The 21539-nt window shown below is 39.6% G+C and overlaps 2 protein-coding genes across 2 annotated transcripts in view; one reads left to right on the top strand and one right to left on the bottom strand.

Annotated features, from left to right (window-relative positions):
• The window catches only part of CRYZL1 (crystallin zeta like 1), a 35913-nt gene extending 19661 nt beyond the window's left edge, over positions 1–16252 (bottom strand). The window contains exons 1-4 of the mRNA XM_004429572.3: positions 16042–16252; positions 8083–8154; positions 6020–6097; positions 2355–2427 (exon numbers count right to left, since the gene is read on the bottom strand). Of these exons, the coding sequence (XP_004429629.2) occupies positions 2355–2427; positions 6020–6097; positions 8083–8154; positions 16042–16140 (322 nt within the window). The 5' untranslated portion in view covers positions 16141–16252. The remainder of the gene's footprint in view (positions 1–2354; positions 2428–6019; positions 6098–8082; positions 8155–16041) is intronic.
• A 613-nt stretch (positions 16253–16865) lies between these two features.
• ITSN1 (intersectin 1) overlaps positions 16866–21539 on the top strand; it is a 207935-nt gene continuing 203261 nt past the window's right edge. The window contains exon 1 of the mRNA XM_014786824.2: positions 16866–17064. The gene's annotated coding sequence lies outside the window, so the exon portion shown is untranslated. The remainder of the gene's footprint in view (positions 17065–21539) is intronic.

The following is a 21539-nucleotide window of genomic DNA, read 5'->3' as shown; positions in this document are numbered from 1 at the left end:
CATCCCCCAATATTTCTGGCTTCTGATCCACTGCACTTTTCTCTTTCCCTTCTGCTGCTGGTCCTCGTCCTCCTGGGATCACTCTGATCCTTTATTTTGGCTTCCTTCACACTCCTTTTAATTGGCCCTTGAATAGTAGCTATGGGGCTGGCCCTGTGGCTTAGCGGTTAAGTGCGCGCGCTCCGCTACTGGCAGCCCGGGTTCGGATCCTGTGTGTGCACCGATGCACCGCTTCTCCAGCCATGCTGAGGCCGCGTCCCACATACAGCAACTAGAAGGATGTGCAGCTATGACATACAACTATCTACTGGGGCTTTGGGGAAAAAAAAGGAGGAGGATTGGCAATAGATGTTAGCTCAGAGCCGGTCTTCCTCAGCAAAAAGAGGAGGATTAGCACGGATGTTAGCTCAGGGCTGATCTTCCTCACAAAAAAAAACAAAAAAAGGAATAGTAGCTTAGTTCTCTCCTCCATTTCTACTCTCTCCCTGAGTGAGCTCATCAACTCCATGATTTCAAATACAACCTACATGCTGACAATGCTCAAATATACACATTTCCAGCCTAATCTCTCACCTTTGAGCTTAAAGTCACATGACTGCTTATCTATTAGATGGACATCTCCAGTGAGATGTCACTTAGGTTCCTTGAACTCAACGAGTATAAGCCTAAACTCACTATCTTCCTCCAAATCGGATCCTCTTCCTTTATCAATGGGTAGCACCAATTCAGACTTTAACCGGAATCCTGCAACACTCCTGGCTCTTACCTGTTTCTTAATTCCCCTGTTCCAGTCAATTATTAACTCCTGTTGACTTTATTTCCTCAGTATTTCTTGAATATGTTCCCCTTTTCCACCTCTGTCACCACCGTCCAAGATATGGACTTTGTTGTCTCCTGCCTGTTGGTCTACAACCCAACGAGTCTGATTTGTCTCAAAATTACCCTTCATATGGCCCCACTCTAAAAATCTCCCTAGGGCCGGCCCTGTGGCTTAGTGGTTAAGTGCGCGCGCTCCGCTGCCGGCGGCCCGGGGTTCGGATCCTGGGCGCGCACCAACGCACCGCTTCTCCGGCCACGCTGGGGCCGCGTCCCACATACAGCAGCTGGAGGGATGTGCAGCTGTGGCATACAACTGTCTACTGGGGCTTTGGGGGAAAAATAAATAAATAAAAATTAAAAAAAAAATTAAAAAAAAAAATAAAAATCTCCCTAAAACCCAATGTGACACGAGGCTCATTATAGCTCTGGTCTTTGCCTACAGTCCTGACTCATTTTTTGGGGGAAGGAATCAGTGTTCATATCATCATTAAAATATTTGTTCATTATCTTTTATTCTGCTATATTTGAAGGACAATTCTTTTGATAAAATGTTCCTCTGCTGCCAACTCTCTTGCCTCCGACTCCTGCCCAGAACTTTATTTTGCTCCAGCAACACCAAACTCTGTAATTGTTACGTACATCACATTACTACTTGCTTCTCTGTCTTTGCTCATGATACCCTCTCTGCTGAATGTGATTCTCCTCCCGCCCGCCCCTTACTGTCTGACTAACTTACTCCAAGAAGACTCTCCTGTTCCTTCTGGCTGGGTTGGACAGCTCTCCTTAGAGCTTTCCTAACAATCTGCTCACATGTGTGTATCTGTTTCTCCTCTGTGAACCCTTTGAAGGCAGGGACTTTGTCTTATCTTCAAATCCCACTCACTTAGCAAGTGCTCATTAAATATGAAATAAATGAACGAATGAGTGAATGACTGATAGATCATCTTCTGGCTATTACAATTCTTATTTTTATTTTCCTACATTCTGAGCAGAAGAAAGGAGAGGGAATGGAATTATGATTTAGCTATGTCAGAAGATTACATTGAGAAAGAGTATGTATATTACAGACCAAAATCACAAGTAAAACTCAAATAGTCTAACCCACATTACACACTCGTTCATTCATTCACATATACAGAAAGAGTAACCACATACTGATTGATCGCGAACTACCTATCAGCAGTGTCTACGAACAGGAGGTCTATTTAGAAACAAATTATTTCAAATACTTAGGCCTACTGTCCTGCATGTTAAGACCGTTATTTACTAAATAAAACTTAAATTTTTTTTTTATTTAAGGCAATCATAAAATCTTACTGGTTATTTCTCTTCTGAATACATTTTTGAATGAGCAAACCACTTAACTTTCAAATGCTCAATTTTAGGCAAACTAAAAATTTAATGTGAAAGTAATTACTGACTAATAAATAAATTTTGGTCCAAAACCAACTTATACAAGTAATTTACGCTGGTTTGTAAACATCACAAAAAGGACATTAGAAAATAAATACAGATATTTATATCTGTACACTTACCATCTAACACAATTCCAGCAATTTCTCTCCCAACAGGAAAGAAATCCTTCTCCATCTTCATTTCTGCCAGAAGCTAAATCACGACAAAGGCTGTTTATTGTCAAGAATAAATCCTGGCCTCTTCTCATACATGAGAAAAACAAGAGTAAAAATCAAACTACAGAAAAGGCAAATACGATTCAATTTTTGGAATCAAGACAAAGCAAATAACTTCACAAAATAGGTTTCTCTATCAAGTAGGAAACCAAGAGTTTGCTGAGGAATTAGTTGATATGTAGGACTTTGGTACCAGTATTATTATTCAAATCACCATTAATATACTTTATTTAACATATTTACTCTGCCAAGTATGAAGGGAAATTATGGCCAAAACACTTCCTGGTGGGCTACACACTTTTTACCAGTCACCTCACTTGGGTGGGGTGAGGAGAGTTAGGAGAGGTCATAAAGGTGCTCCATTCCCACACCCTTTAACTATTGGTGTTTCTCACAAGTCTTGGTTTAGGGAGCTGGTGGGAAGAAGTGATGGATATGCATAGGCAAACTGCCATATAATTTCAGATTGGAGTTTCTTTTTTTAAAGGATAAATTATTTATTTTTAATAGATTAGTATTTTGTTAGATTCTGATCAAATTAAGTACTTGACTTTTAACGTGATAGAGTATACATAGATAAGCCTGTAGTTTAAGTTCCTGCCACTTATACTTTTTATAATAACAGAGATGCTGAACATATTTGTAGGTACAGTGGTATTTTAGGAACAGGAAGTAAAAAGCAATTGAAATAATTTTCTTGTATATTTCTTCCATTTTTTTCAATTTTTTGATCTTCTGTATACACTTGACAGACAGAAAAGATTCTTTTATAACGTGGAACATTATGATTTTCCTGAGATGTTCATATGGCATTCTTTATGGAAATACTGGGTGTGTTACAGTATTTCTTTTTTTTTTTTTTTTTTTTTTTTATTGCAGTAACATTGGTTTATAACATTGCAAAAATTTCAGGTGTACATCATTGTACTTCTATTTCTGCATGGACTACATCATGTTCACCACCAAAATACTAATTACAACCCATCACCACACACATGTACCGAATTATCCCTTTCACCCTCCTCCCTCCCCCCTTCCCCTCTGGTAACCACCAATCCAATCTCTGTCCCTATGTGTTTGTTTATTGTTGTTATTATCTACTACTTAATGAAGGGAATCATACGGTATTTGGCCTTCTCCCTCTGACTTATTTCACTTTGCATTATACCCTCAATGTCCATCCATGTTGTCACAAATAGCTGGATTTCACAAGTTTCTTATGGCTGAGTAGTATTCCATTGTGTATATATACCACAGCTTCTTTATCCATTCGTCCCTTGATGGGCACTTAGGTTGCTTCCAAGTCTTGGCTATTGTGAATAAGGCTGCAATGAACACAGGGGTGCATGTACCTTTGCAAATTGGTGTTTTCAAGTTCTTTGGATAAATACCCAACAGTGGAATAGCTGGATCATATGGTAGTTCTATCCTTGATTTTTTGAGGAATCTCCATACTGTTTTCCATAGTGGCTGCACCAGTTTGCACTCCCACCAGCAGTGTATGAGAGTTCCCTTCTCTCCACATCCTCTCCAACACATGTTGTTTCCTGTCTTGTTAATTATAGCCATTCTGACAGGCGTGAGGTGATATCTCATTGTAGTTTTGATTTGCATTTCCCTGATAGTTAGTGATTTTGAACATCTTTTCATGTGTCTGTTGGCCATCCGTATATCTTCTTTGGAGAAATGTCTGTTCAGGTCTTTTGCCCATTTTTTAATTGGGTTGGTAGTGGTTTTGTTGTTGAGATGCATGAGTTCTTTATATATTTTGGAGATTAAGCCCTTATCAGATGTATGGTTTGCAAATATCTTCTCCCAATTGTTAGGTTGTCTTTTCGTTTTGTTGATGGTTTCCTTTGCTGTGCAGAAGCTTTTTAGTTTGATGTAGTCCCATTTGTTTATTTTTTCTATTGTTTCTCTTGCCCGGTCAGATGTGGTGTTAGAAAAGATGTTGCTAAGACCGATGTCGAAGAGCGTACTGCCTATGTTTTCTTCTAGAACTTTCACAGTTTCAGGTCTTACATTCAAGTCTTTAATCCATTTGGAGTTAATTTTTGTGTATGGTGTAAGGTAAGGATCTACTTTCATTTTTGCATATGGCTATCCAGTTTTCCCAACACCATTTGTTGAAGAGACTTTCTTTTCCCCATTGTATGTTCTTGGCTCCTTTGTCAAAGATTAGCTGTCCATAGATGTGTGGGTTTATTTCTGGGCTTTCGATTCTATTCCATTGATCTGTGTGTCTGTTTTTGTGCCAGTACCATGCTGTTTTGGTTACTATAGCTTTGTAGTATATTTTGATATCAGGGAGTGTGATACCTCCAGCTTTGTTCTTTTTTCTCAGGATTCCTTTAGCTATTCGGGGTCTTTTGTTGTTCCATATGAATTTTAGGATTCTTTGTTCTATTTCTGTGAAAAATGTTGTTGGAACTTTGATAGGGATTGCATTGAATCTATAGATGGCTTTAGGAAGTATGGACATCTTAACTATGTTAATTCTTCCAATCCAAGAGCACGGAATATCTTTCCATTTCTTTGTGTCTTCTTCAATTTCTTTCAGAAATGTTTTATAGTTTTCGGTGTTTCTTTTTATGCACACTTTTACAGAGCTATAATCATGGTTATGCCAGTTGTATCCTGCATCCTTCACTTATTCAAGGATTTTCTTGCATTACTACACAGTTTTCAATTAACTATTATATTTCATTAAATTGATTTTTACTATCACTTACCATTTCTTTCACGGATATAATTTCTTAGACTGGGATTTTAATGGATTTTTCGTAGTTTTAAAAAGAACACCTTGGAAGGGCTGAACACAGAACTTGGCAGACAAGGAGTAGCACTAGTATTCCTGGTGAAAGAACTTCAGGGTATCTCACTAATTCACTTCTCAAGTCATGCTCATGTTACAGAGTTGCCCAATAGAAGCCCATAAGCTTGTTTTGTAATTTTCTTCAATGTGATTTTATTGCAGAAAACTTTTAGATTCCTAGAAACTATGGTGAATTATAATCCAATAGGTAAGGGTCCAGTGAAACTATGGTATTAATCTTTAAAAATCTTTTAAATCTTTAAAAATCTTTTCAGGGTCAATAATGCAAGATTACTGTGGGGTAGTGTGAGGTTGGGGATGTGTGTATGAGAGAAAGACAAAAAGAAACAACAAGAACAATAGGAACTCTATCTCAAGACATTAACTAGAAATATCTACAGAGTAGATAGTTAATAAATCAGTTGATTAGGTTTCCAGTTTCTACTTGTACTATATTTATAAAGGTAATTTCTTCTTCGACTACAGGCTTTAGTAATCATAAATTCTCAACCCTTCACAATGTAGAGTTTATAAAATATTTTCATATAGTAATATAAAAAATGACTTCAATTAGACTAATAATTTCCCTTAATGTAGAAATACACATTAAATTTTTTCCCTAGCTTTTCTATTCTTCTAGGGATGTTAATAATTTCCTAGCACTCAGAAGTCAGTTATCATTATAATATATTTGCACACTAAATATACTATGAAATTCTCATTTGACTTTTGGCCAAAATAAAAGCACCAATACCTTTGTATTTATCTGGCTCAGACCACAAGCTTTAACTTGAAGTTTCACATAGTTATCCTCTGTAACAGGAAGATTTTCCTAGAACCAAATGACAAAATAATTACACACTCCTTTGAGAACATGCCTTTATGTTGTGAAAATTTTCATATGTAATTGAGAAAAACTGAACATATCCCAAATCTTATAGCTAACGCACTTGAAAAAGCTACAAGTAATTATCCAATAAAATATAATCAAAAAAGAATAAAGCGCATTTTGGGGTAAAATTTTTAAAAAGCCTTAGGGTACATATTTTGAAAATATACTCAGATATCAACATGGATATACGTGTAGACAATAAATTTAGGATGACAACGTAGAGCGGCAAATACCGTACTTTATTTCAATCTAAATAATCTCAAAGCATTGAACTTTCACACTTACAGGGATATCCTTATACACATAACATACAGCCTTTGCTGATTTTGGAATGTTCTTAATGCTAAAAATAAATTTGGTGTTTTTTTTTTTTTTTTTCCCTTTTGGTGAGGAAGATTGGCCCTGAGCTAACATCTGTTGCCAATCTTCCCCTCTTTGTTTGAGGAAGATTGTCGCTGAGCTAACATGTGTGCCAAACTTCCTCTATTTTGTATGTGCGATGCCACCACAGCATGGCTTTGATGAGTGGTGTGTAGGTCTGCGCCTGGGACCTGAACCCACGAACCCTGGGCAGCCAAAGTGCAGCGTGTGAACTTAACCACTATGCCACCAGGCTGGCCCCCAAAAATGAAGTTCTTTAGTGTCACTTGTTATCTCTTACTTAACATTACCTTATTTAACATCTGTCTTGAACATTTCAACAAGCCTCATGGGATTCTGGGGTCAAAATACAAACTTAATAAAACAATTCCACATAACTATTTCACATAACCTCAAGTTCTCCTCCTATTCCATATAACTTCAAAGGCAAAAAATGTTTCACACTCAGGCACTCGATGTCATTCACTCATATTATTAAATATAAAATCACCTCTCCCAAATAACCATATCCTGGCACCAATAATTAAAATACTCTCCTTGACTCCTGATATATCCAAAAATTAGATCCAAAAGCTGGCTAAAAATAGTTACTGGCATAGCCCCTCCTATGGCCTATCAAAGGTATCACTGAGTTTTATTTGAGATGAACACAATATCCTGGGAGCATCTCTTTTTAAATCTCAGATTTGATAATATTTGGTGATATTATGAAGATATTCAATAACATAGACGAATTTGTGGACTTTACTCCTGATTGTGTGAACCTGGAGACAATTCTTCCTGAAAGCCAAACAAACCTTCATCCTGACCCAATCGTAGAAGCCAAGCTGTCTGAGATTTAGACTCCCGATCTAAGTGATTTTGGAGTTAGTGAAAGATAACAGAGCAAAACTGGATTGTGTTCACGGTCCAGAAATTCTTATTACTACCAGGAAATATACTACTATGAAATACTTATAGAACTTAGTTTTCCTCCCTCAATTTACAGTGGAATGATTTTGGCTTACCACAAACCTTTCAAGCAATCACTAATACATGAAAATTCTATCTGTTGTTAAAGTCGTCAAAAACTAGAGATCATTTAAAGCTTAGTGAACAAGGTAACTTTGCAAAGCTCAGAAATTAGTGTGCAAAACAATGCTTTTCCACCTCTTTCCTTTCACAATATGAGAGAGTATTTTCTGAAATATGGCTACAATCTAAAAACTCACTTTATTGTGGCATTCAGAATAAGTTGGGTTAATTTTGCAACATATAAGACTACTAATAAGGTTGTTCTCTTTTCCTAATATCTTTCACACCACCACCTGGAGGAACTAAAAACTGTTCTGTAGCAAGTCTTTTGAAAATATAGTTGTACTACAATACAGACCACTATTTTCACATAAAAATTAAAGGAAAGTAATTTGAAGAGTTTCATTTAAGTAATTTTCACTCATTTAGTTCGACTCAAAATAACTTGTAAGAGGTCATTTAAAACTGGGTCCATTATATAGGGAAATATACTATCTTGTTTCATTTAATAATTAAACAATTTTTCTTACTCTTTCTTGAAATACAAATGTTATTTCTTCATTTGTAGAACTCTGTTGAAAATATAAGCCTTTCATAGTCACCTAAAAAAAAAAAAATACATGAAATAAACCAATAAAATGTCTTCCAAACTAAACGAAAGCAAAAATTGGAAAAGAGTGCTGGCAAAGGATAAAATGACAACTATAAATGTAGTCTTCAAATAAATAAATTTAGATAATAGTTCTTGAAAGTGATCAAATAAGATAATACACAACAATCTCTGGGTACATGTCTTACTGAGGAGTTTACAGTTCAGCCTTTCACTACTACCAAGCAGGTAAGCATGTGCTTAATTTCACTTTGCTATTCAATGAAAATTATCAGATGTACTTGAAAAAAAAACTATGAGGGACAGAAAAGTTCAACTTTATTTACCAAAGGTATCATTTAAAGGGCTTTCAAAGTCTTAAAAGTGGGCAGTCAAGACACTCATTGAAACTGCGTCCCTAATTCTTCTACATCAGTCTATAAACCATTCAATGGAAGTATTTAAACCTGTGTTCTCTGGACTTCTTGAAGCATCTCTAAGGATTCCACAGTTGTTTATTTTTCATAGTAACTGTATGGCAAGACTATTTTTTAAAGTAAATTTTATAGAAGTATAAAATAAACATAGAAAAGTACACAGATGCTAAGTGCATAGCTTGCTAAATTTTACGAAATGAATATGGTCATGTCACAGCATGAAACACAAAATCACTAGAAATCCAGAAGCTCCCTCATTCCCCTTCTAGTTACTACCTCCCACTCCTAAGGATACTCAATACTCCCAGTTTCAACAGCACAGATTAGTTTCGTCTGTTTTTGACTTTACATAAATGAAATTATTTTTCTTTATGTCTGGTTTCTTTCTCTCAATATCATGTTTCCAAGTTTCACCCATGTTGTTGCTTGTAGTTGTAGTTCATGCATACTCTCTGTTAGATAGTATTCCACTGAATGAATAATTTACTATTTATCCATTTTACTATAGATAGACATTGATTGTTTTCAGTTTGGGGCTTTTACAAATTATCCTGCTAAGAACATTCTTGTATACAATTTTTGGTGAAAGTACTATTATTGAATTTATTTTATGGACGAGGAAACTGAGTCTTACAGAGGTTCAGGCACACAACTGGCGTCTCATAGCACCAGCTGGGCCAGAGCTGGGACAATCCAGGTGCTACCAACCCCAAAGTCATTTCTCTTAACCACTACATTTAATGGTTTTCTATTGAGCTACTAACATTAGATATATTACTTAAAACCAGAATCCTATATCCTTTAGTTTAGCATTGATAATTATTAAGTACTTGTTCATAGAACTGGCTACATAATTTGCAGGGCTCATTGCAAAAGGAAAATGTGAGGAACCTTGTCGAGAAATTATTAATTTCAAGACGGTGACAGCAGAGCATTAAAGCAAGTACAGGTCCCTTCTGAGCATGAGGTCCAGTGTGACTGCATAGGTCCCACGCCCATGAAGCTGGCCCGTGTGTTGAATCTTAGTATATCTAATGGATCCACATAAAGGGTTTTTACTGAGTTAGTTCAGCAATGGTTGCTGCTTTCTAGAATGTGATAATCAAATGCTGGAACTAATAGAAATGAATACACGTTCAAGACATACATAGAAATTATGTATGTAGTATGTGTCAACAAAGTATATAAAAACAGGGTGAAATAAGTCAGATGATTAAATTAATTCTTTTTTTTTTTTTTTTTAATGAGGAAAATCAGCCCTGAGCTAACATCCATGCTAATTCTCCTCTTTTCGCTGAGGAAGAGCGGCTCTGAGCTAACATCTATTGCCAATCCTCCTTTTTTTTTTCCTCCAAAGCCCCAGTAGATAGTTGTATGTAATAGTTGCATACCCTTCTAGTTGCTGTATGTGGGACGTGGCCTCAGCTTGGCCAGAGAAGTGGTGCATTGGTGCGCGCCCGGGATCCGAACCCGGGCCGCCAGTAGCGGAGCGTGTGCACTTAACCGCTAAGCCACGGGGCCGGCCCAGATTAAATTAATTCTAACCCTTGGTTACAGAAGGTCTTTGTGTGTGTGTGTCAACGTGTTTGTTGGGGTGGCAGGGGAGAGGGAAAGAACCTAACCATAGACACAGCAACTATGTAGTCCCGATGACATTAAATCTAACCTCTCTGCTTAGTTTTCAAGGCTGGCTGAAATGCACCCCCACTGTCCCTAGTCTACCTTACTTCCCCATTTTCCCAACACATACCCTCTGTCTGATCGAGTCAGTATGACTTCACACCATATGTCTCAGGGCTTCCAGGCATTGCTTATTCTCTAAGACTGTGCTGTACTTAATCTACAGATTCTGTGGAGTAAATAAAGCTCAAGTCCTACTCGCTCTTGGAAATCACCCCCAGAGACGCTCCATCTACTCCATCTGTTCCATGCTTCGAGATTTTGTGACATACTAACAAACAAAACGTTGCTGTATTCACTTACTAACTAGTGGGTCTTCCCAGCTATTGCTTGGGAGAATCAATATCTATTATTATTAAATAAACAAATCTCTGCTCGTACTCAGTCTGGAGCTACTAGAGTTGCTATTTCAAGAAATGGAACATTTACATAGCAACACCTTGATTTCAAAGTATCTCCCTTTGTAATTCTGGAAGCCACCGTTTTCTCTGCCCATTGCATCTTAAAACATTCGGCATGTCTCCCAGATCAGCAATCACATGGACCTTATACTGCATGCACCCCAATTTCAAGATAACTGCTTGTTTGTACTCCTAGTGTGCCCTAAAGCAAATACTATATACATAATAATACCAATATTTTTATCAGATCATCCTAAAGAGTTCCTCCAAATTTTAGGTTAAAATTGGCCTGGCTGGTAGAAAAAAGTAATGTTTAGTTGATCTAATAAGAACCACGTGGGAACAAAAATATCCTCAACGTTATCAAGTGAGGAATGAGAAGGGTTTTTACAAAACCGGTCAAAAGAAAATTGAGGAAATATTATTTGTTCGGCAAACCCAAAAAAGGAATACTGAGTCCTTAACAATAAGAAAATGGTAGAATGAATGGTATTCAAGGACCACAGAGTTTCTTAGGCACTGGTCCAAATTAAATGGAACACTTAGTCCATTATTTAATAAAATTTTTATTGAATGTAAAGATATTTGCACACAGGAAATAAAATAACTGAACAACTTATAAAATAAAAATAGAAATTAAATATTTAGCTTATCATGCCATTTCAAAGAATGAACGTCAAGTAACTTCAAAATTATATATGTTCTACTGTAAACTTTCCTTTATCAAAAAAGCGCTAGATAAAACTCTTAAATGAAAATAAACCTGTTTAAAAATGTAGGCTGATAGGCCTATAAAAAGTATAAAGATTTTATATTTTCCCAGGTATATCAGATTTTAAATATATTTGACATAAGTCCACAAATTGAGGATTATGTGTGTAATACTTTAAATTTTCATAATGGTCAACATTAAACCTATTAAAAAATCTGGAGAAACAAAAATTAAGACATCTATTTATAATAATTTTTGGTACAAAGCAGAAGACTTTGCATAAATTAAACACTTGACTATAAATAACACCAAGGAAGTAGTTAAAAGTACTGATCTCTTAAGGAATTTCTAAAAAATCAATGGGAAGAAATTTCACATGGTTTCATTTTAGTTATAACAGTGACATGAACTCCACCTGCTCTTTTCCTGCTACACTTAATCCCCCAAGGAGCTGACCTATTAATAATTGTAAATAAAACCTCTACAGATCATTCCATATCTACACTTTCAGACCAAAAGCGTTCTGAATATCAGATCAACCTCAAATTCAACAGATATAAAATTGGACTCATCTCTCCCCAAAACAAGGTTTTGCTATAACAATCTTCAGTCATCAAGGTTATCTTAGAGCCCATCATAATTCCTTCCTCTGTATCAAGTTATTGACCATAAAGCTTCCTTTTCCTTTATGATGTCCTGGCTCACCTGCTCATTTTTTGGTGTTGATGGGTGTTAGCACAAGGGATGTGCTAACATCGCAATGCCTCAGGCCTGGGCTGTGGCCACAGGTTGCTGAATGGCTGCATTTCTTTCCCTCATCCAATCCATCTGTTACGCTACGGACAACTCAATTTCTGAAAGTCCAAACTCTTCTCATATGTTCAATTGTCTATTATCCCCCAACACAAACTTTGCAATACGTGGCCACTTTGGGTTCAGGATTCAGTTATAATGTTTCTAACCCACCTGCATTTTTATTTTAAGGAAAGTATAGATATATAAGGAAAGCAGTGAGGCTACAGAAAAAATAGATGAAGTCAACTCTGAAATGTGGCCCCATATGCTCATCACTACGCCAGGACTGCATTATGATATTAGCTGGCTGGATTGTAAGGGCTAAATCTTCAGTTATATTGAAGAGGCGACTTTATATTAAGTTTTAACAACGTTCTTACTCATCTGTGAGACCCTTCATACATATCCACACATCAGATAAAGAAGTATGTCAAACCACAAGCCCAAATATTTGGTTAAAAAACATGGCCAGCATAATCAAAGTAGCTAGCTTGAGGTTTGGTTCAAATACTATACTTTGCAGGTTGTGGAGAATGGTACTCCTAACTAGACAGGCCAGCCCTGCTTCTTAAAGAGGGAGGTGAATGCACGGTCATAACAATTGGAGGACGTCTCTACATCGTGGAGGGGACAGTCTCTAGAAATCTGTATGCTCTAAGGACACTTTGCATAAGCAATGAGTACACAGGTGTTTTGCTGCATACAACTGCACCTGCTACACATAACTCGTTACAACACGGGCATAGGAGACACTGTGATAGTGGCTCACCTGGCTAAACCCCGGAAAGCATTTCTAGCTTATAACGTGTTATAAGAACCTTCTATTTTCACATTTTAGGTATCTAATTTGAAACTTAGGAAAACGCAGGAAGTTGCAGGTCTCTGTCACTAGAAGGATTTAAACAGGCTGGATACACACTTACAGTCGCTTCATAAAGGGGATTCAAGCATCACTTGAAGGGGATGGGGGATGTGACGACCATATTAAAGCCTCCTCTAATTATGACAATCTAGACTTCCGTGAATATTATCAAGATATACTTGATTAAATTTACACACAAGTGTGGCGTAATCTTTACATCTCACGCAATCTGAGATCTAAAGACTGGTGAAGAACTAGGGAAAGAAATTTTTTCTTTTTGATATAGGCTTTAGGCCGAAGTAAAAAAAAAGGCATTTGTTTGGAGATGTCAAATTGTCGCCTATCTATGCAACAAGTGGTTTCCATCATGGGTCTGTCTAGAACACTGGCTCCCAACAATGACCTCTTTTGAATCTCAAAAGAATTTTTGATTAACTCTCCCACATCCAAGAGAGCTTAACTTTTACTATTTGTTGAGTTACAAAATAAATTTTCATTTAAGAGTTCTTACTAGAGGCACTCCAAGGCCAGTACCTCTAGGGGGTGGGTAGTGGGTAGGTTGGGGAGGTGGAATGGTCATCATTTCATAGACTGCAAATCTTTGGTCCAGTTACTATTCAATGCAGGGCCATTTAATATAGTAAGATCCAGAATAATGAAACTTAACTCTCATTTTCATTTCTGAATTAGCGTGCTATTTTCCCATATTGTACTACTGGGGAACAATGGAGCCAGTGGTATGATGAATTACTGTCTTCCCTTTATGCTGGCTTAATCACGTGACACTGGGACAATGCAGGTGGTGATGAGGGAGATAAGCAATCGAGGGATCCTCCCTAAATCTCTACCACACTCTCTCCTCTCCAATTGATTCACCTGATCTTCTTTTCCACCAACTAACATTATTGCAGTTTGTAAATGCTTATTTATTTTCCAGTTCACTCTAGGATCTTAAAGAAACCATTTCTTGCTTCAGATGCAAAATAGGAATTGTAATCTTGATTAAATATTTACTAATAAGTTCACAATGAAGAGAAAATAATTCATAATGTATCACATTTATTACAATGTATAAAAAGAGAAGAAAATTATTTTGCAAAATATCATATTTTAGCATGTGTGGATATGTGTATTTTTGCTCTTCTACTCATAAAACTCTCCTTAGCTCGATGTAGTACCGTTCATTGGGTCTAGAAAAATCATCAAGTTGTCTTTGAAATATTCTATGTGAAGTTGACAGGAGCAAGAAAACATTCATTTTTAAGAATTAAAAAAAAGATTTCACCACAAACAAAACCAAAACAGTGAAATATTTCAAGAATTCCCGAGCTTTCCCATCTTCCTTCTTCAGAGGGGTACACAAATGAATCAAGACACATTACTGCCCAGGGTATAGTACTGGTCCAGAGGCCTAAATATCTTGAGGTTTTGAACACTCTTCCTCAGTCCAGAACTTTGATTTTGAATACACAGCACAGAACATTGTAAAACTACCAAAATATTTTCACTGCAACTGACAGGCAACTTGACCTCCTAAGGGGAAGTCTCTCTATTTCAAATTTGAAATTTGAAAAATTTGAAATTTCAAATATTTTATCCCCTGCCATAAGCTAGAGCAGAGGCATCAACAAAGTGCAATTAGTGATAAAAGGTAGTAAGTATACACTTCAGTGGTTGATGGATAGGATTTGGAAGTCATAACTGCCCCCGGTTTGAATCCTGGCTGTCCTACTTATTCGGTGTATGACTTTGTGCTACTTAATTTTAACCTTATGGGCCTTAGATTCCATATCTATAAAATAGAGATAATAACAGTAGTTACCTCAAAGGGTTGCTCTAAGGCGTAAATAATACATGCAAAGCACTCAGTACAACACCTGGCATAAAATACCGGTTCAATAAATGTTGGCTATTTTTCCTGCTATTTCTGTAAACTGGGCAGAGCACCTCTACCGTAGTTGCAAAATCCACCTCACTAGGCAGCAAAGGGTTTGGGCAGGCGCCACCTAAGCTTTAACACCTTTTAATGTCTGCAGTGGGTTATTATATCATCTGCATCTGCGCTGTCCAGTAACAGTAGCCACCAGCCACAGGTGGCTAAGGAGCACTTGAACTGTGTCCTAGTCGGAACTGAGATGTGCTGTAAGTGCAAAATACACATCAGCTTTCGAAGATGTAAGACGAAAAAAAAGAATGTATAATATCTCAATTTTTAAATATTTGATTATGTTTGAAATGATAATATTTTGGATATACTGGGTTAAATGAAACATATTATTAAAATAATGTCACGTATTTCATGTTTTTTTTTAATGTGGCTACCAGAAAATTTAAAATTACCTAAGTGGCTCGCATTATATTTGTATTGGACAAAGCTGATGTGGAACCTTGCCACTCAACGTGCACTAGCAGCACCTGGGAGCTTGTTAGAAATGCAGATTCTCAGGCCCGGGTCCAGACCTACAGAATCGGCATCTGCACTCCAACTTGAGTCTAAGGTGATTCTGACGCATTGCTCCAGAGTATTCCCTGTTCAGCTTAACGAAGAGGGCGAAGCTGGCCCTGCAGTCACATAAATGCGAATACCTTTGCTTTAGGTAACACTCACCGAAAGAGGCAAGTGAAGGAAGAGGTGGCAGAGAAGGGATAAGGAAGCAAGAAAAAAGAAACTCGAATTATAGGAACAAAAAGAAGCGGCATGGGGAGAGCGGATCCAAGCTGGGAGATTCAGTGTAAGGGAACTTCCAGACTTTTGCCTCCATAAATGTGGAGGGAGATGCAAACTGAGATAAAACCTACAATCCAAACCTCTAAGGACCAGGAAATCGTGCAGTCGTCTTACCCGCCCCTCAGCGGCCTCGGTCAAGCTAGGCCTAGGCCCGAGCGGCTCTGAGGTTGGGGTGGGATGCGAACCACCATCTGCCCCAGGGCTGGACGGTTTCGCAGGGTGTCTCTCTACCTTTAGCCCAAAGCCCCGTTTCCCAAGACACACAACGCGCTTCCCTGAGCTCACCTGCCTCCGACAGGCCCCAACGGCCTGCGCCTTCGCCACCGCCACCTTCGAATCCTCTTGCAGAGAGCCCACCCCCTCTGGCCCAGACGCTGCTCCCATTGGTCAGGCCGCCCGTCACTCCTGGACTCCCCGAGGCTGTAGAAAACGCCATAGCAACCGAACTCAGAACTGCATCTCCCGGCATGCTCTGCTCGGCGGGCCGCACCAAGGGCTACCAATAAATAGGCGAAGTGGTAGTCGCCAATAGGTTCCGTTTTACGCAAATTTCAGTTCAAGACCGCACCCTTCCTCATTCCAGCATATCCCCCTACTACCTTCCTTGGACTGTTACCCGCCTCCCTTTTCGCTTCCACATTGTTCTCTCCTTTAAAACCTCCTGTAACTAAGTGAGTTCAATGCATCCTAACTAGTGCCTCGCACGGCGACGGACAGACGCAGTAAAACCGTGGAACAAAATTTCCACAAGCCCGGTCAGGGACACCCCTGAATAGAAGCCTCTGGTTACGCCTTCTGGGAAAGGGGCGGGGAGGAAGATTTCCCACTCCCGCCCCCCCTTTGCCCTTGCTTATTGGTTTATTCGGCTGTCACTCCCTCGCCTTCCATTTTGATTGGCTCCGCCTCCTCTCGGCCGCGCGGTGGGCGGGGCCAGAGGTAGGGGCGGAGAGAAGGTGAGGGCCCCTCCTTCCGATTGGCAGGCAGTTTGTCCCCACCCGCCTGTGGGCGGAGACGGAGGCGTGGATGGGGGCGGGGGAGGCAGTCGGAGGAGATGAGGAGATAGGCGGGAGCGAGGGAGTGAGGGAGGGAGCGAAGGAGGTAGAGAAGAGCGGAGCGGAGCGGAGGGAGCGCAGCTTGGTTGCTCCGTAGTACGGCGGCTCGCGAGGGAGAATCCCGAGCGGGCTCGGGGACGCACGGAGAGGCGGGCGGGGATGGTGTGCAGGGCTGCGGCTCCTGCGTCCCTCCCCGCGGCGAGTGAGCTGCGCTGATTTGTCCCCGGGCGGCAGCGCGGATCCGCCTGGAGATGAGGTGAGGAGCGGGCTGGACGGCGCGGGCCTGGACCGGGGAGGCGGCGGGGGCGGGGGTCGGCGCGATGGCCGCCCGGGGCGCCCGTCCCGCGGGCCGGCGCGCATCCCTCGGGCCGCCCTTCAGCCTTTGCCGCGCGCCCGGGAGGCGCGGCACCGGCCGCCCCTACGCCTCGTCCTTCCCCATCCTCCCGGGGGCGGCGGCGGGGCGGCCGGGAGGCCGGGGCGGCGGGCGGAGGGGTGGCGGCCGCGGGACGGGCTTCGGGTTGAATGGGCGTCCGCAGCCTGGCTGGCTGAGCAGGGTCCCTCCCTCCCCAGGGGGACGTGGGGGCGGTCGGTCCTCCCAGGGCTGACCTCGCTGCCCTCGGCCGCCTGAGCGGGGCGGGCCGGCCAAGCCTTGCAGCCTCGCCTCCCCGCCAGCCTCCCGGGGATCCGGAGCTCGCGGGGAGCGGCATCGCGCCGCCCGCCTCTCCCCCCGGCCTGGAGTCCCCGGCTCATCCCTTTTTCTCTCTCGTGTGCCTGCAAAATCCCTGTCAGTGAAGGACAGTCAATACCATTTGGCCCTAAGTCGTCCTGCCGGGGCTGCCTCTCATGGTATTTAACAGAAAGCGGCTCTGGGAGCGCGTCCCCGGTGTCTGCCGCTGCTCCTTCCCTTTACGCACAGACACGGTTTGATGGTGTGGACCGAAGGCACAATTGCGGTCTCTTCTTGTTTGCACGAGGAAATGTAATCAGAATCCCCAGGAAAAGGAAACCAACGAGGAATGGGTTGCACTTTCTTTTACTTCTTGTTTGCCTTCAGATTAGAACACAACTTCGTAGATTACATATGCTATGGGCATCTTTTGTTGTAATTCAGACTAAGGAGACTGCTTTTGAAGAAATAGATTAGCCGCTTCTCTGTCGAGTGGGAGGCCATGGAGATTTTTGATAGCTTCTTAATATGAAAGTTTGCTTTAGAACTTTGCCATCATCAGTGCTGTTCTGAAGGCAGCACCAGCCTGAAATTTTAAATATATGCTGACTGGGGACAGATGCGTTTCTTTGTGCTTGTCTGTTGGCATCCTACTCTTGCTGTTTCCGTGGTCAAAACGTACAAATAATAAAAACGAGTACAATAAAAAGTATAGATAATAAGAACAAATACCATACAAACAAATGCATCTGGAAAATCTCAATTCTGTCAGTGGGGAGGCAGTTTTACTAATCCCTTTGAAAGGATGAAGAACAGGCTCAGAGATCTCATGGATTATGTAGTGGACAGGGTCTCAGGGCAGGAACTGGGGCCATGGACCGAGCAAGGCCAGCTGGTTTGTTCGTGCTAACCCTAACCTCTAAAATAGGAGGAATGTGTTTGTTGGGATCCTTTTATTTTTAGATGACTTAAGGTGCAGGAGCTTAACCCCCCCTCAAAGTTATGAAATCTACCTATCTCTGGCAACAAGATACTATGTTTTTGTTTTCATTTTTGTAATAGTTTACTTGAAACATTTATGTTGTTTTGATGAGTGTCTGCTTATAACTAAAAAATATATATTTAATATTGAGTTCTTTCTGTAGGAGGTTTAAGAAACTTTTAAGTAATGTAAATTGAGAAATGAGGGACACTGATTTAATGATGGCATTAAAACTATTGAGCACTCATTTAAGTAGCTCCAGGAAGGAGGGTTTCTGATAGAAAGTTAAAAAAAAAAAAAAAGGTATTTCTTTATCTAAATATGTATCTATTGGAATTGCTAGGCACATGGTACCTTCACAAAACTCTTATTATTATTCTGCCTGAGTAAGAGAGGAAATGAACAAATTTTTGATGTTCTTTAGAACCCGGTGGATTGTTCAGATACAAAGCATTGTGAAATAGGGCATAAAATGAGTGGTAGCAAGTTAGTTCTGTGAAATGTTTGTCCCTCAGCATTTTTTTTTTTTTCTGTCACAGTTGACTAGCAAATTCTTTTTATTAATGCTTATCTAATATTGGTGGTAGAACTCTGCTTAGATTCTTTTCCCCAAATGCCTAGATTGAGGCAAACTCAAATCTCCTGTAAGAGGTTAAGGAGGAGGTGCTGGTAAATTCCTCTACTCTGACTCATCTTTTTAATTTGCTAGATTTGTGAATTACAGAGAGTTAATTACGTGAGGTTTATATTACATGAGGTTTCTATTACTCAGTTCTAATTCCACTGCCGTAGAGCTGAAAGATCATTCCTTTCTGAATGGCTCCTCTTGCTGGTGTGTTTCTCAAAGTCTGGACCTCAGATCACTTACATCACCGTTAACTGAGGTCCTTGTTAAAAATAGAGGTTTTTGTCACCTCACTTCAGAATCAGACTCCTAGAGGTGGGGCCCTGGAATCAGTATTTCCAACAAGTTCTCCAGGAATTTCTCCTGCACAGTAAAGTTGGAGAACCGCTGACATTATGCTTCCTTCTCACTGGGCATCTCTAAGACCATCTGCTGAAGACGATAGTGAGTTTTTTCAAGTGACAGAATAAGTTTTATACCTTGGACTGCTAATAAAAAACTGATGATGACCTTCACCTATAATATACGTTTTAGAAGGGCAGAGACTTGGGTTCATCCTTGTATCCCCAGTGCCTAGAATAGTACCTGGAGGAACTGCATGAAATATTTGAGTGAACTACGTTGCAGTGAGGCCACATTTATAAACCCTTATTTGTAAAATTAATCTTATCTCTTAGTAGTCACTGATTTTATAAATTAGGAGCCAAAAGTACTATACCCCCAGTGAATTCTGTAAGTGGGTTGGCTCTGAAAGGAGCATAGAATGCTCAAGGTGATAAGCTGGAAAGAAGGCTCCTAGCAAGATGTTTGCTTAGAAACTCAAAATGTAACTGTAAGTCACAGTATAATGGTAAATTACTGTGCTGTCACTATATCAAAATACCATTTTATAAGCTATGAGAAGCCCAGCATAATGCTATAAAAATTGATTTCCAAAAAATATAGAAAATGGGTGTTTTGCAATTTCATTTTTCATAGTAATAAAATATGACCTCCACTCCCTTCTTTCAGAGTCCAGCTTAGGGCCCCATAAATAACAGCTTCTATTCTGTGGTTGAGGGTGCTGGATAGTGAAGAGCACAAACTCTAGAGAATATTGGGTTTGACCACACATAGTCTGTGCCTTTAGTCTAGTCACCCACCTCCCAGTGCCTCAGGTTAAATACTTCTGAGTGTTTACATAAGTTCTTTAGACACGGTCATTTAATAAATGGTAGTTAGGATGACAGTAAAGAATTGGGATATATAAAAATATATAAAACTCAAAAGCTAACCTATTTAATTTTTGTGCTACTGCACTTGATGGTAGTAAGTAGAACTTCATTGCTTAAAAAAGAAGTCTCTTGCTAATTTCTTGATACTAAATATGTATAATTTTTTAATTGGATAACCAGAGTAAACATTAAAAGTATTTAATAAACCATCAAATATTATGTAAATATAAATTTTTTCTAAATAAAGGTAAACCTTTCTATCACTTTCAACTTAGTTGTATTATTTCAGAACCAAACTGATAATCAGTTTATGATGATCAGCTAATATTGCTTGTATTGTAAAGAATTGTATGTTTATGGTAGAAAAATTGAAATATAGAAAAGTTAAAAGTAGGGCCAGCCCCATGGCTTAGCGGTTAAGTGCGTGCGCTCCGCTACTGGCGGCCTGGGTTCGGATCCCGAGTGCACACCGATGCACCTTGTCCGGCCATGCTGAGGCAGTGTCCCACATACAGCAACTAGAAGGACGTGCAACTATGACATACAACAATCTACTGGGGCTTTGGGGAGAAAAAGGGAAAAAAAAAGGAGGAGGATTGGCAATAGATGTTAGCTCAGAGCCGGTCTTCCTCAGCAAAAAGAGGAGGATTGGCACGGATGTTAGCTCAGGGTTGATCTTCGTCACAAAAAAAAAAAAAAAAAAAAAGTTAAAAGTAGAAAACTAAAATATTTGTAAGTCCACTACCTGAGTACATATCTCTCCAAACTCTTTTTGTGTGCCTGTGGCTATTCATATACAATTTTTGGTAATAAATGTGGGATCCTGCTATATGTATGATTGTTTTATAACGTGCTTTTTTTTTTTGCTTAACATCTTATGAATCTTTCCATGTCTATATTGTCAGTTATAATAGTTTAGTAACTGAATACTATTTCATTTTATGGATCTGTGGTAATTTAACCAGTTTATTTTTATTAGGCATTAGTTTGTTTCTTTTTCCTCCCACTATTATCAATAATTCTGCAGTGACTATCCTCCTACATACATCTCTGTATATACTTGTGAGGTTTTTTTTCCTTAGGATAAGTTTCTAGAAGTGGAATTGCAGGATCAAAGTACATGCTCAAGTTTTAAGGTTTTTGATACATATTTGCAGTTTGTCATTTAGAAAGATTGTAGCAATTTAGACTCTTGGCTTTGCATATGAGAGTTCCATTTCTCTCCCCCTCCTTTTTTTAGAAT

Source organism: Ceratotherium simum, chromosome 27 (genome assembly GCF_057802395.1).
Source record: "Ceratotherium simum simum isolate JZ-2026a chromosome 27, ASM5780239v1, whole genome shotgun sequence".
Taxonomy (NCBI): domain Eukaryota; kingdom Metazoa; phylum Chordata; class Mammalia; order Perissodactyla; family Rhinocerotidae; genus Ceratotherium; species Ceratotherium simum.
This window is presented reverse-complemented; position numbering and strand designations above follow the sequence as displayed.